General features: G+C 52.1%; 1 protein-coding gene across 1 annotated transcript in view; it reads left to right on the plus strand.

Moving 5' to 3' along the window:
- Window positions 1-3,810: 3,810 nt before the first annotated feature.
- The window catches only part of SLC5A10 (solute carrier family 5 member 10), an 84,662-nt gene continuing 63,751 nt past the window's right edge, over window positions 3,811-24,721 (plus strand). Inside the window, exons 1-6 of the mRNA XM_044980511.1 lie at window positions 3,811-3,933; window positions 6,115-6,186; window positions 9,177-9,281; window positions 9,932-9,991; window positions 10,823-10,927; window positions 23,912-24,017. Of these exons, the coding sequence (XP_044836446.1) occupies window positions 3,820-3,933; window positions 6,115-6,186; window positions 9,177-9,281; window positions 9,932-9,991; window positions 10,823-10,927; window positions 23,912-24,017 (562 nt within the window). The 5' untranslated portion in view covers window positions 3,811-3,819. The remainder of the gene's footprint in view (window positions 3,934-6,114; window positions 6,187-9,176; window positions 9,282-9,931; window positions 9,992-10,822; window positions 10,928-23,911; window positions 24,018-24,721) is intronic.

The raw sequence follows: 24,721 nt of genomic DNA on the forward strand, positions 1-24,721 counted from the left end.
TTACTAATTTGCCTGGTACTGACCTTAGACTTATCAGTCTGTAATTGCTGGGATCACCTCTAGAGCCCTTTTTAAATATTGGTGTTACATTAGCTATTTTCCAGTCATTGGGTACAGAAGCTGATTTAAAGGACAGGTTACAAACCATAGTTAATAGTTCCGCAATTTCACATTTGAGTTCTTTCAGAACTCTTGGGTGAATGCCATCCGGTCCCGGTGATTTGTTACTGTTAAGTTTATCAATTAATTCCAAAACCTCCTCTAATGACACTTCAATCTGTGATGATTCCTCAGATTTGTCACCTACAAAGGACGGCTCAGGTTTGGGAATCTCCCTAACATCCTCAGCCGTGAAGACTGAAGCAAAATAAAAAATTTAGTTTCTCCGCAATGATTTTTATCGTCTTTAAGTGCTCCTTTTGTATCTCGATTGTCCAGGGGACCCACTGATTGTTTCGCAGGCTTCCTGCTTCTGATGTACTTAAAAAACATTTTGTTATTACCTTTGGAGTTTTTGACTAGCTGTCCTTCAAACTCCTTTTTGGCTTTTCTTATTACATTTTTACACTTAATTTGGCAGTGTTTATGTGCCTTTCTATTTACCTCACAAGGATTTGACTTCCACTTTTTAAAAGATGCCTTTTTATCTCTCACTGCTTCTTTTACATGGTTGTTAAGCCACAGTGGCTCTTTTTTAGTTCTTTTACTGTGTTTTTAAATTTGGGGGTTACATTTAAGTTGGGCCTCTCTTATGGTGTCTTTGAAAAGTGTCCACGCAGCTTGCAGGGATTTCACTTTAGTCACTGTACCTTTTAATTTCTATTTAACTAACCTCATTTTTGCATAGTTCCCCTTTCTGAAATTAAATGTCAGAGTGTTGGGCTGTTGAGGTGTTCTTCCCACCACAGGAATGTTAAATGTTGTTATATTATGGTCACTATTTCCAAGTGCTCCTGTTATAGTTACCTCTTGGACCAGATCCTGCACTCCACTCAGGACTAAATTGAGAATTGCTCTCTCCTTGTGGGTTCCTATTCCAGCTGCTCCATGAAGCAGTCATTTAAAATATCGAGAAATTTTGTCTCTGCATTTTGTCCTGAGGTGACATGTTCCCAGTCAATATGGGGATAATTGAAATCCCCCACTATTATTGAGTTCTTTATTTTGATAGCCTCTCTAATCTCCCTTAGCATTTCAGAGTCACTGTCACTGTCCTGGTCAGGTGGTCGATAATAGATCCCTACTGTTATATTCTTAGTAAAGCATGGAATACTATCTATAGAGATTCTATGGAACATGTGGATTCATTTACGATCTTTACTTCATTTGATTCTACATTTTCTTTCACATATGGTGCCACTCCCCAGCCCCTGCATGACCTGTTCTGTCCTTCTGATATATTTTGTACCCTGGAATGATTGGGTTCTATTGATTGTCCTCACTCCACCAGGTTTCTGTGATGCCTATTATATCAATATCCTCCTTTAACATGAGACACTCCAGTTCACCCATCTTATTATTTAGACTTATAGTTTTTGTGTACAAGCACTTAAAAACTTGTCACTATTTATTTGTCTGCCCTTTTCTGATGTGTCAGATTCTTTTTTATGTGAATGTTTCTCATCTGATCTGGCCCATCCTTTATCCTCTTCCATCCTCTCATCCTGACTAAAACCTAGAAAATCTTTATCACTAGACTCTCCCCGAAGAGAAGTCTCTGTCCGATCCACGTGCTCCTCTGCAGCAGTCGGCTTTCCCCCATCTCTTAGTTTAAAAACTGCTCTGCAACCTTTGTAATGTTAAGTGCCAGCAGTCTGGATCCACTTTGGTTTAGGTGGAGCCCATCCTTCCTGTATAGGATCCCCCATCCCAAAAGTTTCCTCAGTTCCTAATAAATCTAACCCCCTCCTCTCTGCACCATTATCTCATCTATGCATTGAGACTCTGAAGCTCTGCCTGCCTACCTGGCCCTGCGAGAATTTAAACTCTAATAAGTTCTCAGGCATTGGGTTTTTTTACTTTGCCTATCAGTTCATTATGATTGTTATCTAAGGAGATATTTTTTCATTGGTTTCTGTGTTTACAGTGAAATTGACGTTTACCAGCATTTGCTGATAAAAAATCTAATCTTCCCGAGCAGCCAAAAATAGGGATTTATAATGGGAAGTGTCAGGCAATCAGAGGTGGTGCTACCAGCCCTCCTATAATAGATTTACCTGCGATGGTAAATTTTGGATTTGGATCTGGATTCTGAGCTCCCAAGTTAGTTGTATTTGCATCTAGGGATTTGTTTTGACCAGTAAGAGGGAGAATGAGTTTGGAATTTGAATCTGGGGTTTTGTTGCAGGCCAATCTCTAATTTATTATCCCTTGCAAATGGCTGCAAACAATCTTTGGCAGTGCCAGAGGGAAGTGAAAGGTCACCTTTGCTGTCACTTTCTTTCCAGCAAAGAGCGAGAGGCCTTCCTAACATCGAAGGGCATGAATGAGCCTTTGCTGAGGTTAGAATTCTGTATTTGCATGCAGTCAGTCAATTATCATTTGCCTTGTAAGGTATATTGAGTAGATGAGATGCAATATAAATCCAAATTCTATTTGCTTTTAAACTTGGAAATCCCTTTGTGTCAAATATTACTGCAATCAGTGATAACCTTGTGGAGTTATCTTTCATAAGGTGGTTATCTCTAAATTTGATTTCTGTATTTCCTGTCCAGAAATATGTGGCAGATGTCAAAATACAGCACTGTATCTAGGTTATACTTTAACAAAAGTAGGTTATTAAGCAATTTAGCGGTGTTACTAGTTACACCAAGTTGACATAGTAACACTTACATGGGCTCCAAGTGTATTAATGCAGGTTATATAGTAATTGGCCAGCAAGGGTATGGCCTGTTAAAACTTAGTCAAATAGGAAGAGTATGCACACAAACATTTACAGAAGTGAGTTGCAGATACCCTAGGCACTTCAGTGACTACATCGAAATGTTGGCCTTAGCACACCTATTCTCCCACAACTGTACCCTGGAGGGGATTATCTCATCAGCAGAAACGTTCATTGAGGAACGAGTCTTCGACAAAACCCTTGATGGTTGTTCTAGTGCAATTGCTCTTCTGACCAGGAACTTTTCTGTCTACTCTGTTTCAAACTTTATTGTTCTGTGGATCGCTTTGTGAGAGAGAGATGCTCTGAGACCCACGGCTCCCCATAGCAGCCGAAACGTTTCATTCTGTATGTCAACGGGACCACAATGTGAGATCCAGTGGTCTGAAGCTAAAGCAGGACACGTTTAGATCAGGTCATTGCTGCTTGTAATACCTCCTTCATTCTGTCACATAAGCTTTCCTCCTCCACTTGGAAACAGAGTGAAGAAGGAGAGAGTGACTAAATCGTGCTCTGCCTTGAGAAACAGCAAAGTAAAGCCTGTGGTTAAATACCTGAGGAACCATGCCTCCAAGATCATCGCTCTCAGGGCATCGCAATTCAAGGCTGGGCGTAAGAGGAGCTAGTTTACATTCTGTTGATTGCAGACAGCCAGAAACCATGTTTGCAGCTCAACAACTGCCTAACTCCCTGGACTTGGCTTTGGGTTCCTGGAGCTCTGAGCGGCCGGAAGTTAGCAGAAAGAGGGAGGGAGGCAGAAGCTGGGCTGTACTTTGACAACCTGTCTGTCCACACAAACCACTTCGCAAAGCGAAAATCCCAGCTCCGGGTTGTTTAATGATCAATTCCCACAAGCGGCAAGCTAATCAGTTACTGAGTCAGTGATTGTCTCTCTGACACTCTGCTGCTTTCTCTGGGGCTGGGCAGGGAGCATCGGGATGATGGGCGACAATTCTACCACTGGATCAGTTACCCCTCTGCAGCCGTTCAATGTTGCTGACATTATTGTCATCGTGGCTTATTTTGCCTTGAATGTGGCTGTGGGAATATGGGTAAGAGGTTTTTTCGTTTGTTTAATTTGCTGTTATGTACTTAAATCTTTACAATTTCTGTCTCCTCTCTCAGGACTGGCTTCTCAGGTGCCACCTGAAAGGACCGGGAGCCTTGTTTTTGAAATCCTCATTAGTTAATTGTTTTATTTTACTATTGCACCTTAGCAACGTGCCTTTCTGGACTTGAGGCTGCGAGGTGCTGCGGGTACTTAGCTTCCACTCACTCCATCCCAAAGGTTCCCAAAGTGCATTGCAAACTAAGGCCCTGATCCTGCAATCAGGTCCACGCGCCTGGCTTGGATTGCAAGATAAGGGTCTACACTCCTGATCCTGCAACCTCATAGTCCTCAAACAATTAAAAAGGGATCCTTATATGAGTAAGGGTTGCCGGATTGGGTCCCAGGCCTCTCCGGTGAATTGCAGAAAGCTGCGGCTTGATTATCAGAAGGGCTGAGCACCTTGATAATCAGTCTGCTCCTACATATCCTGCACCACAACAGGGTGGAGAGGGGAAATTTTGGCCCAGGGAAAGCTTCTACTCTTATTAAAAATGTTTTGGCTTCTCAAATCTTCTCTGAGAGACCCCACCCCAGCAAACTGCAGAGAGCTCGGCTTATCTGCATAGAAAGGGCTGAGTCAGCCCAACTAGAATGTGAATCTTGCAGCTTTCAGAACATGTGAAAAAGGAGCCTGCCTTGGAGTGTGTCTGCTGGGATCCTGGGACGTAACTGGAGGTGCTTACCTGAAAGAAGCCTGAGAGAGTCTCAGATTTTTTTCAGAGCATGACCCACTTTTTAATACAGAATCTGTTTCATGGTCACCTCACCTCCCATTCATAATTGTACAGACCCGCACCTTCCATCCCTGGCATAGTGGAGTCTTTTATTTCAGGTGCTTCTAAGAGATCGATTGGGCTACCTATCTAATCTTATTTCCACTGCGCCCAGGACTATACTCTGAGGTGTCAAAATACTACAACATCTAATATATAAAGCAAAGATACGTTAAACAGCCCCTGGAGAGATTGCTTTTATGGTATTTTTCCCTTATGCCTTTGACTTTAAGAGCTAAGGATTATTTCTAATTGCGCTCATTGAGAAATGCTGGCTGAAAGATGGTCACTGGACTTGTGTGCTTAAAGTTAAGCATGTGCTTAAGTGTTTTGCAAGCCTGGGGCTGGAGTACTCAGTGCCTTGCATGGCTGAGTCTTAGGAAGGCCAGGACACATGGCAGGTGTGGCCAGAGGGAGTCGGTCCAATAGCTTCTGCTTTAACAGACATAGATGCATTTGCAAAGGTATTTCCCGCCCCTACATAATCCTTAACGGGAAATAATTGTTTCTAATTGCTCAGTGAGATGAGCTGAGGCCACGTTAGAGCAGAACAGTGTCTCCTAGATGGGAACAAATTGAACAGCCTGTTCTACCTGTCTGGGGTCTGATATGCTCGTTAGTCAATCCACCCACCACACACACACACCCACCCCAGCAGGAGGATCCACGGCTTAGGAAAGCACACCCCTCTCCCACTTGAGCTAAAGGAGGAGCTCTGTTAGTTGTGGTAGTATTAGGGGCCTGCTCTAACATCCATTTCAGTCCATAGGAGGACTCCTGTTAACTTCCTGGGCTGTTGAATCAAACCTCAGCATAGGCAGGGTCCTCAGCCTCTGTTGGCCTCCAGCCATTGGGTGCGAGCAGGTCTGAGTCCATCCATTGTAGGATGATGGTACCTCCAGGCCAAGCCTTTCTGCTCAGCACTGAGGCTGAGTATGACAATCCTCTCTGATTCCATGGCCACTCATGCTTGATTGGCTCTATCCTGCTCAGGCTGCTGCCACAGGTGGTGTATAATCATATGGCCTAGTAGCTAGTGTACTCAGCTTGGACTCAGGAGACCTGGGTTCTAGGACCTGCTCTAGCGCAGGCCTGCTGGGAGACTTGGGCAAGTTTTTTCGCCTCAGTTTTACCATCTATAAAATAGGGATAATGATGTGGCCCTCGTGTGTGAAGCCCTTTGCAATGTACTTATGAATAGCTCTAGATAAGAGTGAGGTGGTGGTGTTATAATCATCCCTCCGTCACATGGCTCTCGCTAGCCATCCAAAGGCTCCTGGTTGCTCTCCAGGAGGGGTTTATGGGAGCAGGGCTGCTTTCTTTCCATGCTGATCTCCATTTCCTCTCAGTCCTCATGCAGGGTGAATAGGAATACGCTCAGTGGCTACTTCCTTGCTGGCAGGAGCATGGCGTGGTGGCCTGTAAGTAGATGCCTTCTCTCTCTCTCTCTCTCGCTCTGGCTTTTTTTCTGTCTCTTTATGCAGGACAGTCCCAGCAGTCGGGTCTCACACTTGGGCCTCTGTTGCAGAGCCATTGCCCCTATGAAAAGGAGGGAAGCGGGGTCTCCGTATCTACCCACCATCACCTCCAGTGCCCAGGGAGATGGAGCTAATATTATCCCTCTTCATATATCAGGGAGTTGCAATCTTCTGCTGGGTGTAGCTGCCTCAGTACCTGGCTTGCCACATAGGGTACCTCTTGTAATGCACTCAGTTCAAACACCTTGTGATGAATCACCTGACATCTCAGATCATGCCCCATAATGCATAACACAGGAACACACTGGATTCCTACCCTGGAGGCAGCCAGCATCTGCCCGCCCCTGCCTGACTTGGAGCTACATCTCATTTCTCCAGTGGTGGGTCCCTCTTTGCTGCTGCCCCTCTGAAGATCTGTGATCTGTTGGGTCCTGCCAACCAGGACTCAGACCCCAGATCAGTGGGATCTGTGCTTAACCTACCACCCTGTGGTCTCCTACGAGAATTCCCTGTAGGCCAGTCTAAGCTTGGGTAGGGGCATTTGGAGCAGCAGGATCTGAATTCTTTCCCCGCTGTTGCCAAGCAGCCGTGCCTGGTTATGACGGCAGCGTAGTGACTCCCGCAAAGTCATAGGTGGCCCCAGATTTGTTACAACCAATATATTCCCTCCACATTTCGTGCTTGTCTAGAAATGCAGGATGGCTGATCCCCTCCCCATACCCCTTACATACAGCTCAGGTCTGGGCAGCATTGCCCGGTAATGGCACTTCTGCACTGCAGCAAATGCAACGACGTGTGATTCTCTGACAAGCGTTTGCATGAGGAAAGGAAGCCCGGGCTCCCAACTGCAAGAAATGCTGTTAGCGGCCTTGTGAGTGAGCTCAGGATTAGCCGAGTGTGCACGTCCCAGGGCGCCTCTTCTAGCCCATGGGCCCTTTCAAACTGGACGCTGTAATTGTGCGTCACAGGCCTGCTGACTACAGGAAATCATACAAGTCTTCCTGGCTCAGGGCAGAGGAGCAGATGCTCCTAGGAGCCGGCTGGGCTCTGAGTTCAGGGAAGACGTGGACCCAAGGATTAGCTGAGACCCTGAGGGGCAATGAGATGCTTGGAGTGGCTGGGTGTTGTTTTGGATCCTTGCTTCTGAGGCAGTAGAACAAAGCCCTGAGCAAAGGAGCTGGACTGGTGCCCTTGTTTGGAGCACGGCTTTGCCGCCTTTGGCTGGTGGATTAGCCCCGCCAGCTTACGTGGAGATGCCTGGTGGCCAAGCTGGCTCCTTGCCGTTTGCCAGGCAGGGCCGCCCAGAGTGGGGGGCAAGTGGGGCAATTTACCCCAGGCCCCGGGCCCAGCAGGGGCCCCCACGAGAGTTTTTCGGGGTCCTTCACTCGCTCCGGGGGCCCCGGAAAACTCTCGCGGGGCCCGGGCCCCCGGAGCTTCTTCACTCCCGGTCTTCGCTGGCGGGGGGGTCCTTCCTCTCTGCGATAGAAGGACCCCCCCCGGCCGCCGAATTACAGCCGAAGTGGGACCCGCCGCCGGAGTGCAGCCGGGTCTTCGGCGGGGCCCTTCTGTTCCGGGACCCGCCGCCGAAGTGCCCCGAAGACCCGCGGTGGGGGCTGCACTTCAGCGGCAGGTCCCGCTTCAGCGGTAATTCAGTGGAGGGGGCTCCCCGCTGTGGGACTTTGGGGCACTTTGGCGGCGGGTCCCGGAGCAGAAGGACCCGCCGCTGCCGACTTACCGCTGAAGCGGGGCCCCCCGCCGCCGAAGACCCCGGGTCCCCTGGAATCCTCTGGGCGGCCCTGGCCAGGCGCTTCAGCCTGCTTTTGCCATCCAGGCGAACCCTGTTTGAAACCTGTTCGGCTCACACGGTTCCATTGGCGGCACAGAGGGAGCCACGCTGTTCCGCTTGGAAAAGCAGGTGCTTGCTGTTGCCTGATTTTAGGGGACTCATATTCTTGTTTATATAATATGGGTTACAGGCTCGCCAGGTGATCTGATCAGAAGATAATAAGGTTCTTGTCCCAGAATCAGGCTACACAGAGTTTTGCAAGGACCCTCAGGATGTATGACTCAACTGAGAACAAAATACAGCCTTGCAGACTTTTATGGAGATAAATGGAACAATGATCACATGGAAAAGTAATCGATCAGAGTGACAAAGGAAATAATATTGTCCTAGAGGTACATGTGGTATTATACACCTAGACGAACACACTCACACCCACCCTGGGTAACCTGGTGATAAGAGACGAAGGACCAGTCTCGCCTCTGGCACGCCAAGAGAGTCCGATGGGCCAGGTTCCTCAATTCTCGATTGGGAGGTGCAGAACTAAGGAGACGCTGGAGAGCTGAAAAGCTATTGGAAGACTATAGAAGCTAAAACTAACCAACTAACTAACATGGTGGTTTGCCCGTCGTATTGAGCCTGACCACTATGTGCCCACCTTCCATGTCCAAACTTAATGTCCTCACCCACAAAACATCAGGGGACGCTTACCCCCTAGGCTGACACGTTCATACCTAGTGATGACCATTAGCTCATCCTCACCTCTCTTATTTCTGACCTAACCATGTTAGTTCCATGTTCTTTGTGGTGTACCTGTTGAGTTTAAAGAGGGCATAACTTAGGTAGTCTTCTATCTGTGCCAAAGGTCTAACTTGCTTTAACTCATCCTCACTTACCTAGGCTAAAGGCCCCGAACACATGTATGCTAACTTGCTTTAGCTCAACATACAGGATGGGGCCTCTAGGGTGCTTGTGGTACAGCCAAGAATGATCTAGTCCAAATCTACACAGCTATTAAAACAACCAGTCAAGCCCACAAGAGAAGGTATATAAGCAAGCGACCAGGCTAGCCCTATGGGATACACAGCAAAGACGCTGATGCCTCGCTAAGCTCCGCGTGCTAATGCGCCGCCTTGCTTTCGGCCTGCAGATTGGCGCCTCCCTCTTCGCCAGCAGCGAAGGATCAGGGCTCTTCATTGGACTGGCTGGGACTGGAGCTGCTGGGGGAATTGCCGTGGCTGGCTTTGAATGGAATGTGAGTCACTTTGCCTTATTAGGCTAATCGGTCACTGGAGCCAGCTGGGCCAGACAAAGCCTTACCCACCTAATGGGGCATTTGCACATAACTCCATTAGGGCTGATGGGGAAAATATGTGTAACCCGTGCTAAGCTCTCTGTGTCCCTCTATTGGCGGGGCCTCGTATGGATGTTCAGGAGCCTGCTGATGGACCAGCTGCCTTAGTTCATGCCCTGGGAGCCCGTGCTTCCAGATCCAGAGATCCCACGTCCAACCCTGGCAGACATCCCGACTGGGGATGTTATGGCAAATTGATAGACCAGAAACAGGCTCCCTGGTTTTCCAAGCATTTCTCCACAAGGGGGTCAGGCTCTGCATTAACGTAAGGCCTTAAGGAGTTAACATGAAATCTCTGGTCACCTGTGGAGTCAGCAATGCCAGGTGCTAAGTGCTGAGATGGGGAGTGTCCATAGGGGAGTTCTGTATCCCACCCTCCGGCACACCCATGCTCCACGGAGCCCATGGAGATCTGAGGGTGCATCTCAGGGCGGGGCTGGGCCCAGCTCGGGCCTCCTGCGTGGGACCCAGTGACGCTGCTAACGTTAAGCTGGAGGCCCTGCTGTGGACAGAACAGTGATTGATCAGGCTGTGCCCCTGTTTCTCCATAGGCTACCTATGTCCTGCTGGCATTGGCCTGGGTGTTTGTACCAGTCTACATCTCCTCGGGGGTAAGTACAGTCGGAGTACACCGGACACAGCCGGACAGCCCCGTTTTCCTGTCACAGGCTGGCTGCGACTCAGGGCAGGAGCTGAGTGAACCCTGACCCTGGCTGAACTCTGCTCTCTTTGCCTGAGCAGGTGTGAAATAGACCCCACCAGCCTGCAGGATGGGGTCCATGACACACACCTGGGCAGTTCTGATTCCGCCCAGGAGAGAGCAGAGGGGTATGTGTGTGCACACAAGTGGCACGGTTCAGTTTTTGCAAGCGCTGATTCCTCACCGAGGCGGGGATATTAGCCGTGTTCCTATTTCTGGTTATATTGATACTAACAATGACTTTGGTGTTGCCGTGGTGCCTGCAGTGAAATCAGCCTCCCACCTGCAAGCCGAGCTCAGTTCCTAGGCTCATTGGTTAATTTCAGGATCTCAGAGGCTGAGGGGCTTTATAGCTTTGGCAAGGGGTATAAGGCCCCAGACAGACTGGCTTTGTGCAGGGCCCTACGAGAAGCCAGAGGGATGAGGTCCTAGCTAGCTCTCTCCCTGCCTGGCACCAAGCCCCTCTCCTAGCCCCATAGCCTGCCTGCTGGTGCCCTTTGGAGAGCAACGTGTGCCTGCCTGCTGGGTGGCACGTACCCTTTGTGGAGGCAGAGCTGAGGGTGCCAGGCTCCCCACAAAGCCCCTCCCCTCTTGGGTTAAGAGGAAGCGCAGCCATAATTCCTGGGCTCTGTTCAAGCTCCCATAAGCTGTCCCGGTGCTTCCCCGTTTTGACTTGGGCTGCAGCTGCCTGTGGCAGGGGGCTGCCGTGCCGTGCAATGACCCCTGCATCTCTGCCGCTCAGATCATCACCATGCCGGAGTATCTCCAGAGACGCTTCGGAGGGGAGAGAATCCGGATGTACCTCTCAGCCCTGTCACTCCTGCTCTCCGTCTTCACCAAAATATCGGTGAGTAGCCAGGACTCTGTATCGCTCTGAGGGCTCTGAAACACGGGGTGTCCCAGAGGGCATCTGTCTGGTGCTCTCTGCCACTGAACACCTGGGCAAGAGACATGCAAATAATCAAACTCGTCCGGGGAGGGGGGCTTGGCTGCTGGGATGGGATTTGATTTCCAGCAAGTGGAGACTTAACTTTATACTCAGGCCTCAGAGGGTGGGAGAACTGAGGGAGAGCAGGACTCTGGGAGGGAGCCCAGGGGATGCTATAAAACAGTGGTTCTCAAACTTTTGTACTGGTGACCCCTTTCACGTAGCAAGCCTCTGTGTGTGACCCCCCCGGTACAAATTAAAAACACTTTTTTTACATATTTAACACCATTATAAATGCTGGAGGCAAAGCGGGGTTTGGGGTGGAGGCTGACAGCTCGCGACCCCCGTGCAATAACCTTGTGATCCCCTGAGGGGTCCCGACCCCCAGTTTGAGAACCCCTGCTATAAAAGCAGCTGTTAGAGGTCATGGAGGAGGCAGATCTGAGCACAGAGGAGTTAGAAGAGTTGGGAACCAATGAGGGGTTGTCTGTACGCCAGCAGGTAGGCCAGGTCTGCAGTAAAAAGTTAAGGTGACCCCGCTGGTGTAGACAGCGCTAGGTTGAGGGGAGAATTCGTTCGTGGACCTAGCTACTGCCTCTCGGAGAGACACGTTAACTGCTGGGAGAGCCCCTCCCGTCACTCCAGCGAGTGGCTACGCTGAGTGGTGGGATGAGCAGAATGATTGGGTTAGCGGCTCAGCAGTTGTTCTACCTCCAGCTGCTGTGTCCCCACTGCATCACTACCTACAGCAAAAGTTCCCAAACTTTTCTTGTTGCGAACCCCCTTCCAAATCTACCAGCTGCCCACGTACCCCTCCCCCTCTCATCACTGATCCTTCATATGTCCTTCTTCACACTTCCTGGCTTTAGCCGTCTCCGTATTTCCCTGTTACGTACGTACAGATATAGTGATAGTGCGCTGTGTATATTATCAAACCCCACCCCCCAAGTTCTGAGCTCAGATTGGACACCTGCACCCCATGCTGTACGGTGATTGGAGGGGAGGGCTCCTTACCTCCGTGTCTCTGTGTTCTCATTGGTACATCCTGAAGTAAATTAACTACCGTATTTTATATAACAAATGCCCACAGAATTGTAAAGCACTGTCTGAGTCGCCTATTATGAAAATACAATAAATAAAATAAAAAATCCACCATTACACAATTTCTCCCGCAACCCCCCGAGAGATGTCTCACGTGCCCTCGGCGGGACATGTACCATAGTTTGGTAACCACTAATCTAGAGTCAGCAGCACTCAGAGTTTCAGTCCATCCCTTGGGAACCAGCTAGCTCGAGCTCAAAGCACCACGTAACATGAGCTAGAGATTTTTGTGTGTGGACAGAATTTGGGTTGGGGCAACACTCGCGTCATACTTTGACCTAACACTATAGTGACGATCAGCCCTTAGAAGATGCTCAGTGCTAATAACTAGGATGTTTGGTACTTCGTCTTCCGAATGAGAGGCACATTTGGGATGTTGTGGAGAGGTTGATGGATAGAGATCAGGATCCCGAACCCACAACATGCTCAGCGCTAACTGGCCCATTTTTGGCAGCCTCAGCAAAGAGGGACATGGGACTGAGGAACCGAATTCCCCTCTCCCTCGCTTGTCACTTCTCAAGCAGTGACGCTTCTGGCTCGTCTTGTGGAAAAATGTAGCTGTGAATGTCAAATGTAGTAGGGAAGAAACCAGCAGGGCTCAGTGGGAATTAAGTTAAAGACCTGCAGGGCCGCCCAGAGGATTCCAGGGGCCCGGGGTCTTCGGCGGTGGGGGGCCCTTCCGTTCCGGGACCCGCTGCCGAAGTGCCCCGAAGACCCGCGGTGGAAGCCCCCCGCCGCCGAATTACCGCCGAAGCGGGACCCGCCGCTGAAGTGCAGCCCGGTCTTTGGCGGTAATTCGGCGGGGGGGGGCCCCCGCCGCGGGTCTTCGGGGCACTTCGGCGGCGGGTCCCGGAATGGAAGGGGCCCCCCGCCGCCGAAGACCGGGCTGCGCTTCGGCGGCGGGTCCCGCTTCCCCCCGGCCCCAGCCTCTTACCCCCGGCTCCCTCCGCACCCGGAGTCTCAGCGCCTCGCCGGAACAGCCGCAGCGTGTGGCCGGCGGGGCCTGAGCTCCGTCCCGCTCAGAGCCGCGTGGGGAGGGGGCGGGGCTGGGAGCTCCACGCCGAGCGGAGGGAGCTGAGCTCAGCCCGGAGCTCCCAGCCCCGCCCCCTCACCACGCGGCTCGGAGCGGGGCGGGGCTCAGGGGCCCCGCCGGAGACACGGCGTTTGATGCGCTGAGGCTCCAGGAGAGGGGTGGAGGCGGGAGCCTCCGCTGTTCTCTTGGGGGGCCCCTGCGGAGCCCGGGGCCCAGGGCAAATTGCCCCCTTTGCCCCCCCCTCTGGGCGGCCCTGAAGACCTGTAGAGTTTAATTAAGAACAAGATCCTTGCCCTGGGGTTTTGGAATCATCCCGTAAAATTGAGTTGCAGTGAGAGGGAACTTTATTGCATTCCAGTGGATGGTCCAAACACCTGCAGGAAGTGTCTGATTCCCACAGGCGGGTATAGCTGAGTCCTGTCCTTATTCAGAGTTTCTAGAGGTTTCTAGACCCACACAGAACTTCCTCTCTTCACCCTCCTGAGCTGCTTGGTGTGTTGTGAGTTTCTTGGGTGTAAATTGACCTGTAATCTGATGACCGCAGCCAGGAGCATCGCACCCAGGGGCCAGGCCCAAGGTGCAGAGTAGAGTTGCCTGTTTTGGTCGGATGTATTCCTGGAGGTTTCATCACATGACATAATCTTTAATGAAAGATTAATCTTTAATTCCTGGAGTCTCCAGGTCGATCCCGGAAGGTTGGCAACCCTACTGCAGAGTGACCTGGGACTGCAGGCAGCAAGGGGGGGTCTCAGATCTGAGCCACATCAATCCTGCACTCCCCAGAGAGGAAACAAATAGCCCAGGTGCAGAGTGGAGGAAGAAATGTCCTCTAGGGCAGTGGTTCCCAAACTGGGGTTCGTGAAATGTTACAGGGGATTCTTGGGGAAAAAATTCCTTAATGGCGGACAGAGCTGTCCCTAGGGACCGCAGGCAGCATGGGGCCAGTAGCCTGGAGCCCATGGATTTCCAAGAGCTAAGCAGATCAAAGCAAGCATCTCTATCCCACTGAGAAGATTTAAACTTCAAGACTCCTTAGAAGCAATGGAAAGGGAGGTGGATATTTTTTGCTGTTTTTCAAATTAAATAGACAGCTAGTCTTGTTTTAAAATGATTATGAAGAACAAGTTTAAGCTTTGTTGTAACATGCGTTGTTTGCCTGGACTGCTCAAGACCTGAATGCTTGTGTAGGAGGAACTCTTTGAGTTGGCTTCTTAAATACCTTCCTGCTGTTTCACATCTGATACTCCTTGAGGAAACATAGGAGCCTTGTCTTATAACAGGCTTATTCAAAGTGATACAGGCTACGAAAGTGAGATCCTGGAAGAGTGTTGCCTTTTTCATAATGTAATAAAAATACTGTAATGATAAATAATAATAAATAGTGTGTAATCATGTCATAAAAACACATTTTATATTTCCAAGATCACGGCTTTTATAATTTATACTCCGGTAAGGAGAAAATCCCTGGAAATATTCATTTTTAGGAGGGGGTTCGTGAGACTTGACATTTTAGTGAAAGGGGTTCACAGGTTGTTAAAGTTTGGGGAGCACTGCTGTAGGGGGACAATCCTGCATGGCCTCCTGGGATAGGGACTGGATGATCTAATGCCTGGATCTGACGAGGTCTTGGCATGTGAACAACTGAAACAAGAGCAACTCGCATAGCGTTGCAGGGTCTGTGAAGCACTGTGTTGTCAGAGCTGTACCGGTGTGGTGCTCTGCTCTCTCCAATGTTGATATCACTCGGCTGCGTGCGTGAGTTCCCTCTGTGTGCTGCCCCAGCTCTGCGCAGATAGCTGACACAGCAGACCCGATGAGAACCCCCAATAACCACAAAGTCTAGTAAGGTACGAAGGCACGTCGGCCAGGTTTATTGTCGAAAAAAGCACAGCCTCCGGCTCCCCGGCAAACGTAGTCCAAGGTGCTGCTAAGGTGCAGCTAGCCAGTACATATGTACTCCCTGACAATGGACTCAGCTCAGTCAGTGGCGGGATTTCCACTGCCCCCTAGGCTGGACAAAAGGCACCTCCCCACGAATGCATTCTTATACACAGATACAAACAAGTTACACATCACACCTGACGTATTGAGGTACAACCTCTCTACGTAGCAAGTTACAACCCTTCTGCGTATTAAGGCACCGCCTTCTACCTTGTACATGTTGGTTCGAACAAAACAACTCTATCCATCATTTTACCCTTTTGCCCCTGTCATTGGGATGGGTCGGCCTGTTCCTTGTTATCTGTGTGGAATGTGCAAGTATGTGAATGTTCAGTACCTTTTAGGTACGTATCAGCCCTTTCCTTGCCAGCTTCTGTGAGCAGGGCCTGCCTCTGGCTCACAGCTTAACTTTGCTTTATGTTAGCCAAGTCTTGTTCATTACTTTAGTTCAGGCCTCAGGCCTCATACTGGGCCTTTATCAGGGCCTACTGTACCAAGGGATGTTACTGGTGAAATGTAGCTATTCCCTCACCAGGGGGCACTCACAACCAGTTCATGCTTGTGCCCGCTCTGTGTAGTGTTGCCAACCCTCCAGGCTTGTCCTGGAGTCTCCAGGCATTAGAGATTAATCTTTAATTAAAATGATGTCATGTGATGAAACCTCCAGGGATACATCCACCCAAAACTGGCAACCCTCGCTCTGTGTGTTCTGCCTTTTCCGATCCGGGTGGTGACTGCTGCCCTACTCCCTGCCCGTGGCTTTCCTCTGAAAAGGCTCAGTCCCTGGATATGCTTCTAGGAGCCCCCAGGCTGGTTTGGGGCCTGGATCTGAGCGCACTGTACCCTTGCTCTCCTGTTCAGCGAGATAAGGATGTCAGTGTCCAGAAGATCCTTACAATAAGGCTTGCGGCGCTAGTACTTAGTGGTGTGGAATCCACCAACCACGACAGCCCGGCCGGGCCTGCCCGTCTTCTGGAAGGAGCCTTGCTCTCCAAAGAGGAAATGTGACGGCCCTGAAACTCCCCGATCAGTAACTGCCCTTTGATTGAGGTAGCGCTGAATGGTACTGGGCCAGGGGAGCGAGCACTGGACTGGGACACAGGCGACCCGGCTTCTCTTCCCAGCACTCCCGCCGACCCGCTGTGTGACTTTGGGTGGGCCCCTTTCCGGGGCCACTTTTTCCCTCTCCCGCTCTTTGGTCTGAGCCGGGAACAGTCTCCTGCTGTGTCTGCACGGTCCTTGGCACGGTGGGGCCCTGATTTGGGTTGGAACCTTCGAGTGCTGCCATGCGGATTATAATTTAAACAGCTCATCGTTAAAAATGGTGCTGTTCTTTCAGGCATTGCTCATTAAGGACATCCGCCTTAAAAGGGACACCATTCTCCCTGCATAGATGCTTCCCCGAGTATCTAGAACCAGCAGGAGTGGTGCTGGGGACTCACTCGAAAGTGAGTTGTCCCAGAATCCATGCTCCAGTATGATGCTCGGGTGCTGATGGAGGTGCTGTCTTTTGGGTAAGAGATTAGTGACATTCTGCTAAGCAAACTAGGGACATGTGGTCTAGGTGGGTGAACAGCTGGTTGAAAGACTGTACGCAGAGTACTTATCAGTGGTTCGCTCTCAAACTGGGAGGATGGGGTCCCACAGGAGTCAGTCCTGGCCTGGTACTATTTAGTACTGTCATTGATGACTTGGACGATGGAGTGGCGAGTATGCTTATAACATGTGCAGATGAGGCCAAGCTAGGAGGGGTTGCAAGCACTTTGGAGGACAGGACTAGAATTCAAATGATCTTGATAAATTGGAGGATTGGTCTGAAATCAACAAAATGAAATTCAGTAAAGGCAGGTGTCAAGTATTAAGAAAGGGAAATTCACATGCACTGCTACGAAATGGGGAAAAACTGCCTGGGTGGTAGCACTGCTGAAGAGGACCAGGGGATTGTACTGGATCACTAATTGAATATGAGTCAGCCATGTGATGCAGGTGTAAAAAAGGTTAATGTCATTCTGGGGTGTATTAACAGGAGTGTCGTATGTAAGGGCGGGAGGTAATTATTCTGCTTTGTTCTGCACTGTGGAGACCTCAGCTGGAGAACTGCGTCCATTCGGGGATTCACACTTTAGGAAAGAGGTGGACAAACTGGAGACATTCCAGAGGAGAGCAACACAAATGACAAAAGGTTTAGAAACCCGGACCTGGGAGGACACCTGGCCTGGTTCGTCTGGAGAAGTCTGACGGGGGATTTGATAAGTCTTCAAATAAGTTAAGGGCTGTTATAAAGAGGATGGTGATCAATTGTTCTCCATGTCCACTCAAGGTAGGACAAGAAGTCTGGGGCTTAATCTACAGTGAGGGAGATTTAGGTGAGAGATTAGGAAAAACTTTCCAGCTCTCAGGATAGTTAAGGGACGGGCTTCCAAGGGAGGTTGTAGAATCACTGGAAGTTTTTAAGAGCAGGTTGGACAATCCCATGTCAGGGCTATTCTAGGTTTACTTGGTTCTGCCTCAGTGCAGGGGGCTGGACTAGATGAGCTCCTGAGGTCCCTTCTGGCCCGACATCTCTATGATTCTGTAAAACCACAATCTTGGCCCCTCATTGTCGCTAATGACCCCGTGGCACTTTTTCAGAAATTAGGGGTGGTTACGATGGTGGCTTGGCCAAATTTCAGCCCGCCGACGACTGCGGTCTGTCCGTGTTACACTAGCTCCATTCCTGGAGCTTTTGGATGAGATAGTTGTTGCCAGCCATATGTTGGGATGAATGTTTGCAAGCACACAGGGACAAACTGATCCAGTGTCCTGCCTCCTGCATGGACTGTTGCGGGATGCTTTAGAGGAAAGCATGAACCTACAATGAACCCGACTAAGCTGAAGGTCTCAGGTTCAAATCCTACAGTCAACTCAAGTGGGATATTAGACTTCTCTCAGGATGGGCTTCCCCAGGGGTCTTTGTGCCCGGCTAGTACATGGCATCATGTAAGAATATACTGGAGCACCCTATCTGGCTGGGCAGCCCACGTTGGCACACTGTGGGTATCAGCCCGCTTTAAAGATCATGTATGTTCCTTGGCTGCCGCATTCCAGCACCGCCCTGGCTTCACCAGGGTCATGGGGTGAACCCCATTAAATCCAAACGCTGCCTTGTGCCTGTTTTCTCTTTGCGCCGTGCTGACGGCATTGGGTCAGAGCCAGTTTTCAAGTGAGGTCACTCACGGGTGCAGGGAAGGGCAAGCCTCCTGCCAAGGCTGCAGGGCCTGACTTCAAAGGCTTTGCCCTCCTCATACGATGGAAACGACTTGTCTCGTGCGTGGTTCAGGCCTGCTTTTAATGAGCTTGTTTTTGTCTTTGGGACGTCTTATTAACCAGTCACATGTACTCTCATTGTTTGCCACCCTAGCAAAATTACAAAGCAGGTGGAGATGCCGTGGCCTCTTCAGAGCCAGGAATTAAAGGCATTTGCACCAGCTGTAGCTGGAAGCAAACATCATTAGACCTTAAGGAACCCAGGAGGAGCAGTTATGAAACCTGCTCTCCATGGCTGGGTCCTATCAGCCGGACAAGGGGGCGAAGTGAAGGCTTGCTGGGGTGGGGGCAGTCCCAGGACTGATGGCTTAGAAGCTGGCAAGAAAGACGGTAAATCACTCCAGAGAAGAACATGGGGAGCTCCAGGGAACGTGACAGACAGTGGCCCCTTTAATCCCAGCTCCATGGGATGGAACTGTGGTCGGGGGAAGCTGACGCGTCTTCATGCTCCTACCAATGGAGAATGACCCTCTACCTTAATAATACCTTGTGCTGGGACTAGTGGCTTAGGGGAGTGTGAGCGGCTCCCGTGTCTTCCCGCTTAGAGTCTCAGGGTGGAGCATGGCCCTGGGTATCATTATTGTTATTGGTGAGTTTCTGCTGATCTCTGACCCACTGCAGTGGAATTACCTAGTCCAAGAGATGATGCTGGCATCCGGCGCCATTCCTGGGGGGCTGCATAAGATAGCTGACCCCAAGTCCTATTAGGGCTTAGTTGTGGTTTCGGCCATGTGTTCTCTGTGGAAAGGTGCCCACATCAAGCACTGCCAGTATTCAATGCCTCCCCCTCCCCACCGCCAGCCTCAGCAGAGAATCCAAGATCTTAATGGACCCTGGGTACTGACCTGGCCTCTCCTGTAGAGCTGGCTTGGCCAGAATGGAGTGGAGGCAAATTCGTAACCTAGCTAGAACCATTAACTAAAACACCCACCACGAATGGGCCCCAGCCTCGAAATCAGCAGAGCGTGATTGACTCCAGCACAGCGCGGTGGACGTCAGCAGACGCTCTGGCCCCAGCCTGGGCATTACATCATACAGTCGTTAATTACGAACTGCACGGCTGTGCGTTAAAAAGAGTCAGATGTTAGGGAACAATCCTGGTTCCCCTCCCTGAGGGTCTTGGCTGCTGTAGAAGTGGAGTGGGCTGGGCTCTATTCCGAGTCGGGGATACCAACCCCCCAAACCAAGGGGGTTTGGGCAGTGGCGCAAGGGCAGAATGTGGGGACAGTGTGGGTGAGTCCATACCTGCAAAGATCCACCAGCTATTTCCCCGCTATAGGGAGCAAGGGCTCTTCCAGCCAGGCTGCAGTAACGGCCTTGGAGGGACTCCTTGGCAGACTGGTGGGAGGCTTCCTTCTTGCTTCCCCCCCGCACCCCCAGGGTGCTGCAGAGAGAGATCCGCAATGCAGAGCCCAATTGCTTGGGCTGGGCACCGGTGCTTGATCTGTCTCTTGGGCACCGAGAGCAGCAGCAGCTCACATGTATCCAGCAGGGATGGAGCCTGGCAGGTCCAGCCAGGGGGCTAATTCCATGCAGGTCGGCAGAACGCGCTGCCGACATAGATGAGAGAACCGCGCGTGTCCTTCCCGCAGGCTGGCTGGCTGGCCGGCCGGCTCCCGGGGATGTCAGACAGGGCTGGTTCATTCTCGTCACCCAGCATGAGGCTGGGCCCACCTGGCTGCGGTTTTCACCTCCCCCTCGGAGAAGCCTTGAGCTTGAGGAGCTAGATCTTGTCCTCGGTTCCACCCGCACAACCCAGCCGCTAATCCCGTGGAGAATGTTGATGGGCCGCTTTGCTGAGCTGAGCGTGACGCAGCTTTGCTGCATGGATCGGGCTGCGCCCCAGCACCAGGTGTAGCCGGGACCCTCCTGATTCAATCGGCAGGCGTCCCACCAGCTCGCAGAACATCCACAAGCCGCATTCGTGAAGCTCCCATGGGGTTGAGTCTTACCAAGTCCTCCTCTTCTCCTGAACTTCCCAAGTTAAAGGCCTTGTTAATCTGGGACTCTTCCAGTAATGTCTGTTGGGCCTTCTGGCTCCCACGGAGATGCCGCCCGCAGGCATGCTGGAGATCCTGCTGGTGAATGAACGACGTCTGCACCCGGGTTCTGTATAACAGCGAGAGGTGCTACAATCCCCCATGACCTGGGGAGCGTGGGGCTCTTCCTGCTCCTTCCACCATCCTATTTGCATTTCTGGGACAGCTCCTCCTTCCCTGGCTCCAAACAGAAGGCTCGCTCTGGGGCCCTGCCCCTCGCAGGCCAGAAGCCGAGATCCTGGCGTGGAAGGGGCTGTGGAAAGTGTGCGCGGGGTTGGGGCATGAATTAGATATTTAGCCTTTTCCTCTGTCGGTCTGGGTGTTTTCTCAGGCTGGGTGAGTGACTGTGGTTATCCATGTTGTACTCACAGGGAAACTCACTTGCCCAAGGTCACCCGGCAGGGACTGGAATAAAAGCCAGGTCTCCTGGCCCCTAGTTTGCTGCCTCCCAGGGCCCGTCTGGTCTGGGACCAAGTTCCATCCTGGAAAGGGTCTCTTACTAATAACCACCTCTGGCCCTTCGTCGGCAGGTCTTCCCATGGCACCTCTGCAAGGCTCTGCTTTGGAGGCCTGCCTGACTGGGGGCTGGCACAAGGAGATATAAACGACACCTCCTGCACCCGCCTGGCTGCCCTGTGAACTCAGGCTGACTCTCAGGGCTGAGATCCTTAGCTGGGGTAAATGGGCGTCCGTGGAGTTGGGCTGATTTGCACCAGCTGAGGATCTGGCCCTACATGTTTAACTAACCTCCCACTTACCTTTCCATGCGCGCGCTCTGCTGGGCAGTGGAAGGTGCCCATGGGCGGCCATTGGTTTGGGTCCTTCCATTCCAGTCCCGCGGAGCCGTGTGATTCGAACAGAGTGTGATGCCACAAACGAATGAGGCTTGGAAGGATGGTGCCCTGGAGAGCACTTTCCGTGTGGGTGGTAGCCGTGCAATCAGCGACGTGCCAGGGAAGAGACATTCCCCCGGCTTTTGGTCAAAGGCGACATTTCATTGAATGACGAGGTTTAAAGGGTTTTGGAGCGACCAGTCCCTCCCCAGGTGGGAAGGGGGGACGGGACAGGTCTCTCCCAGGTGACCAGCAGAGCTGCAGGGCTGGCTGGGGTCCCTCAAGGCGTCTTGTTGCAATCTCATGGCAACATCTCCTCCTTGTGCCCCAGAAGCTGGGCTCGCTGAACCTCTGGTGTGTGTTAGAACGGCTCCTTTGGCCGATCTCAGCATACACCCAACCCTGACAGCTGCATGGGGGCTGCACATCTGGTGTGGTGGCTAGAGCAGGGGACTGGGAGTCGGGGTTGCTGGGTTTGATCCCTCACTTTGCTATTCTTTGCTGCCCAACTGCAAGCAACGCCTATCGCCGCTGAGTGCCTCAGTTTCTCCATCTGTCAAATGGGTATAATCCGTAATCAGCTTGTGTAGGGGTTGAGCTAATTGTTTGCTCTGAGATCTTCGGCTAAGAGGTGTTATAGAAATACAGACCCAACGATTCCTCTAGTGTTTGCACTCAGCCCGTTTGCTCCTCTCCTGGCGTGGATCCTATCTGTGATGTGCTTGGCCTGAGCGCGCTCTGCCCATGTGAGCGCCCCAGCTCGTGGCTCACCACCGCACCGGGGATGGCCCGAAGCTCAGACAGCGTCAGCGTCCCACTCCAGCTGGTGGGGAGCGGGGCTCTGGGAAACGGCTTGGCAGGCTTTTCAAAGGCGGCGGCGGCTGCCAAGGGAACGAATCCAGTCAAGCAGAGAGGGATAGTCCGGCCCTCCCCCATTACTGCACCCGGCTCGTGTGCCCGCTGGCCTGCCGAAGGGTGGCAGAGACGGCAAAGGAGTTTGCTGAGGAGACAGAAAACAGGGAGCGAGGGGAAGAGCTGTGTCCCAAAGCTCCTGCAGGCTCTGGAGTTGAGGGCTCCCCTCCAGCCATCTCTAGGTTCAGGGTCTCTGGGGGTCTGGATGCTGCACAGCCTCTGCAGCACCCTGCCACCATGGGGGAGAACAACTCCCATGTGTTTCCTGTGCTCCATTTTCTCCTGGGGGCCGTGCCCTCTTCCACTCCGCCTGCGGCTCTCCCCGGCCGCTCTTTGGGAAGGGCCCGATGGTGGATGTTGCAGAGATGAGGCAGCTTAACAGCCTTTCACAGGAGAACTGAGTGCCTGGCCCGGGGACTGGGAGGAGCCCGCCCCTCTTATCCGCCTGGGCCGTCCTCCCCTTGGTGCTCCGCCAAGCTCGCTGCCTTCCGGGCATGGGTGTGCCACATGGGAGAGACTCTGTGCCATCGTGCGTCATATCAGGAGTTCAGCGTAACCGAGAATTAGGGTCTCTAGTTCCGAGGTATCTGAGCTAGTGACCCTGCTGAGGTCGTCTCCTCTCCCCGGAGCACCAGGGGACGGATCCTGCTCGGAGAGCATGGCCTGCACTTAGCCTGAAACAACAAAGATGTGAGGCAGAGGCAGGGGGGAGTCAGGGCTCCTGGGTTCTGCTCCTGAATCTTCTGCTGACTTGCTGCATGACCTTGGCTGAGTCACTTGACTGTGCCCTGCCTCGGTTTCCCCACCTGGTGCTCACCTGCCTGTCAGGGGTTGTATGAGGCTTAATGAGTGAATGTTTCTAGAGTGCTTTGAGATCCTCGGCTGAAAGTAGCGCCAGGAGGAGAGTGTGCTAGTGAGGAGTTACCTGCCGTGGGGAGATGCTGAGTCCAGTTCTGCAGAGACCATCTGCCTTCTCAGCGGTAGGGTCAGCAATGGGGCAGGGAAGAGAGGTTAATGGGTCAGTGACAGGCCCGATCCTGGCAGGTTCTGAGCACCCTTAACTCTCCTTTGTTCTCAAGGGAATGGGGACAGGCCAGCGCCTGGCGGGATAATAATAATCCCAAGCTCTTCTATAGCACTCGTCCTCCAGAGACCTGAAAGCACGTCACACAGGCGGTCGGTATCATTAGCCTCATCTTACAGCTGGGGAACTGAGGCACGGCGAAGTCAACTGACTTTACCAAGATGCCCCCAGCAGGCCAGCCCCAGAGCTGGGAACAGAACCCAGGTGTCCTGAGTGCCACGCAAGTGCGCTCGCTACTAGACCACACTGCTAGACCTCTGTGTGAGCGTGAGAGAGGGCAGGTTGCCAGCCCTGATGACTGAAATACTCAATTTCTCTCCAAACGGCTCCACTGCGGGGAAGTGGCATTTGGAGCTTGCCTGGGTGTTGCCTGCCCAGCTCTGGGCACTACTCGGGTGGGAAGGGCAGGTCAGTCCCCTGGTTACGGCCAGTGGCTCTACGCTCGGCTGAGGCGGGCTGAGACCTCCCGCTCACATCCCGCGGTGCCCGCGTGGGGAAGCACTGGCCTCCAGTTGGGCGCATGGCAGAAGGTGCTAAGCTCTGTGGTACCCGGGTTAGCTCTGGGTAGAATGTCCCCATTCCCACCTCTCTGGGTGTCGGCAGGGCCTAGCCACGGGCCTCCCCCAAACGCCGTGTTCTTTATTTCACATGCAGACAGATCTGTACTCGGGGGCGCTGTTTGTACAAGTTTGCCTGGGCTGGAACTTCTACCTCTCCACCGTCCTGATGCTGGTGGTCACAGCTCTCTACACCATCACTGGTAAGCGGCCAAGTGCTGGAGCAGGACGGACTCCCAGGCCGGCGCTCTGTTGGGCACCCAGCCTCTAGCTACTGAAATACCCCTCGGCTCGTTGGCTCGGGATTCCCTGCCCTCTGCGGCTGCACTGCTAGACGCTGCCTGGGCCAGGGAAGTCAGCAGAGCTACCGGGGTGAGGGCTGCATGAGCGGGCTTCTCATGTCCAGTAACTTCCTCCCTCTCCCACATGGGCCTTGGACTCTCTTGTGTATACATACCGTACGTGTGCCCACAGGTGGGCCTATTATTAATGGCCACCCTTGCGACATCCCCACACCGTGACCATCCTAAGAGGGTCCAATCCTTTAGCCGAAGGGCCTTAGCGAGCGCACATCACCACCAACTTCCCTGTTTATCGTAATCCCTGTGCTCTTCGGCTTCAACGACCACAACTATCAGCTAATTCATGCACGGAGGGGAGGTAGTAACCAGTGTTCTCCCTGCTTTACTGGTGGGCTGATCGATGGGATTTCCCCAACCATTCACAGGCAGTGAGGGTCAGAGCTGGGAGTAGAGTTCATGAGTTCCTGGCTTCCACCCCGCACAGACCACCGGGTCCGATCTCCGTGGCGGGCCCCTGAATTATTACCAGGAGTGGAGGTTCCCTTCATTGTCAGTGCCAAGGGGAGTCACGCCAGCCCAGAAAGTTTGGGCCAATCTCTTCTCCT

This window comes from Mauremys mutica, chromosome 11 (genome assembly GCF_020497125.1).
Source record: "Mauremys mutica isolate MM-2020 ecotype Southern chromosome 11, ASM2049712v1, whole genome shotgun sequence".
Classification (NCBI taxonomy): domain Eukaryota; kingdom Metazoa; phylum Chordata; order Testudines; family Geoemydidae; genus Mauremys; species Mauremys mutica.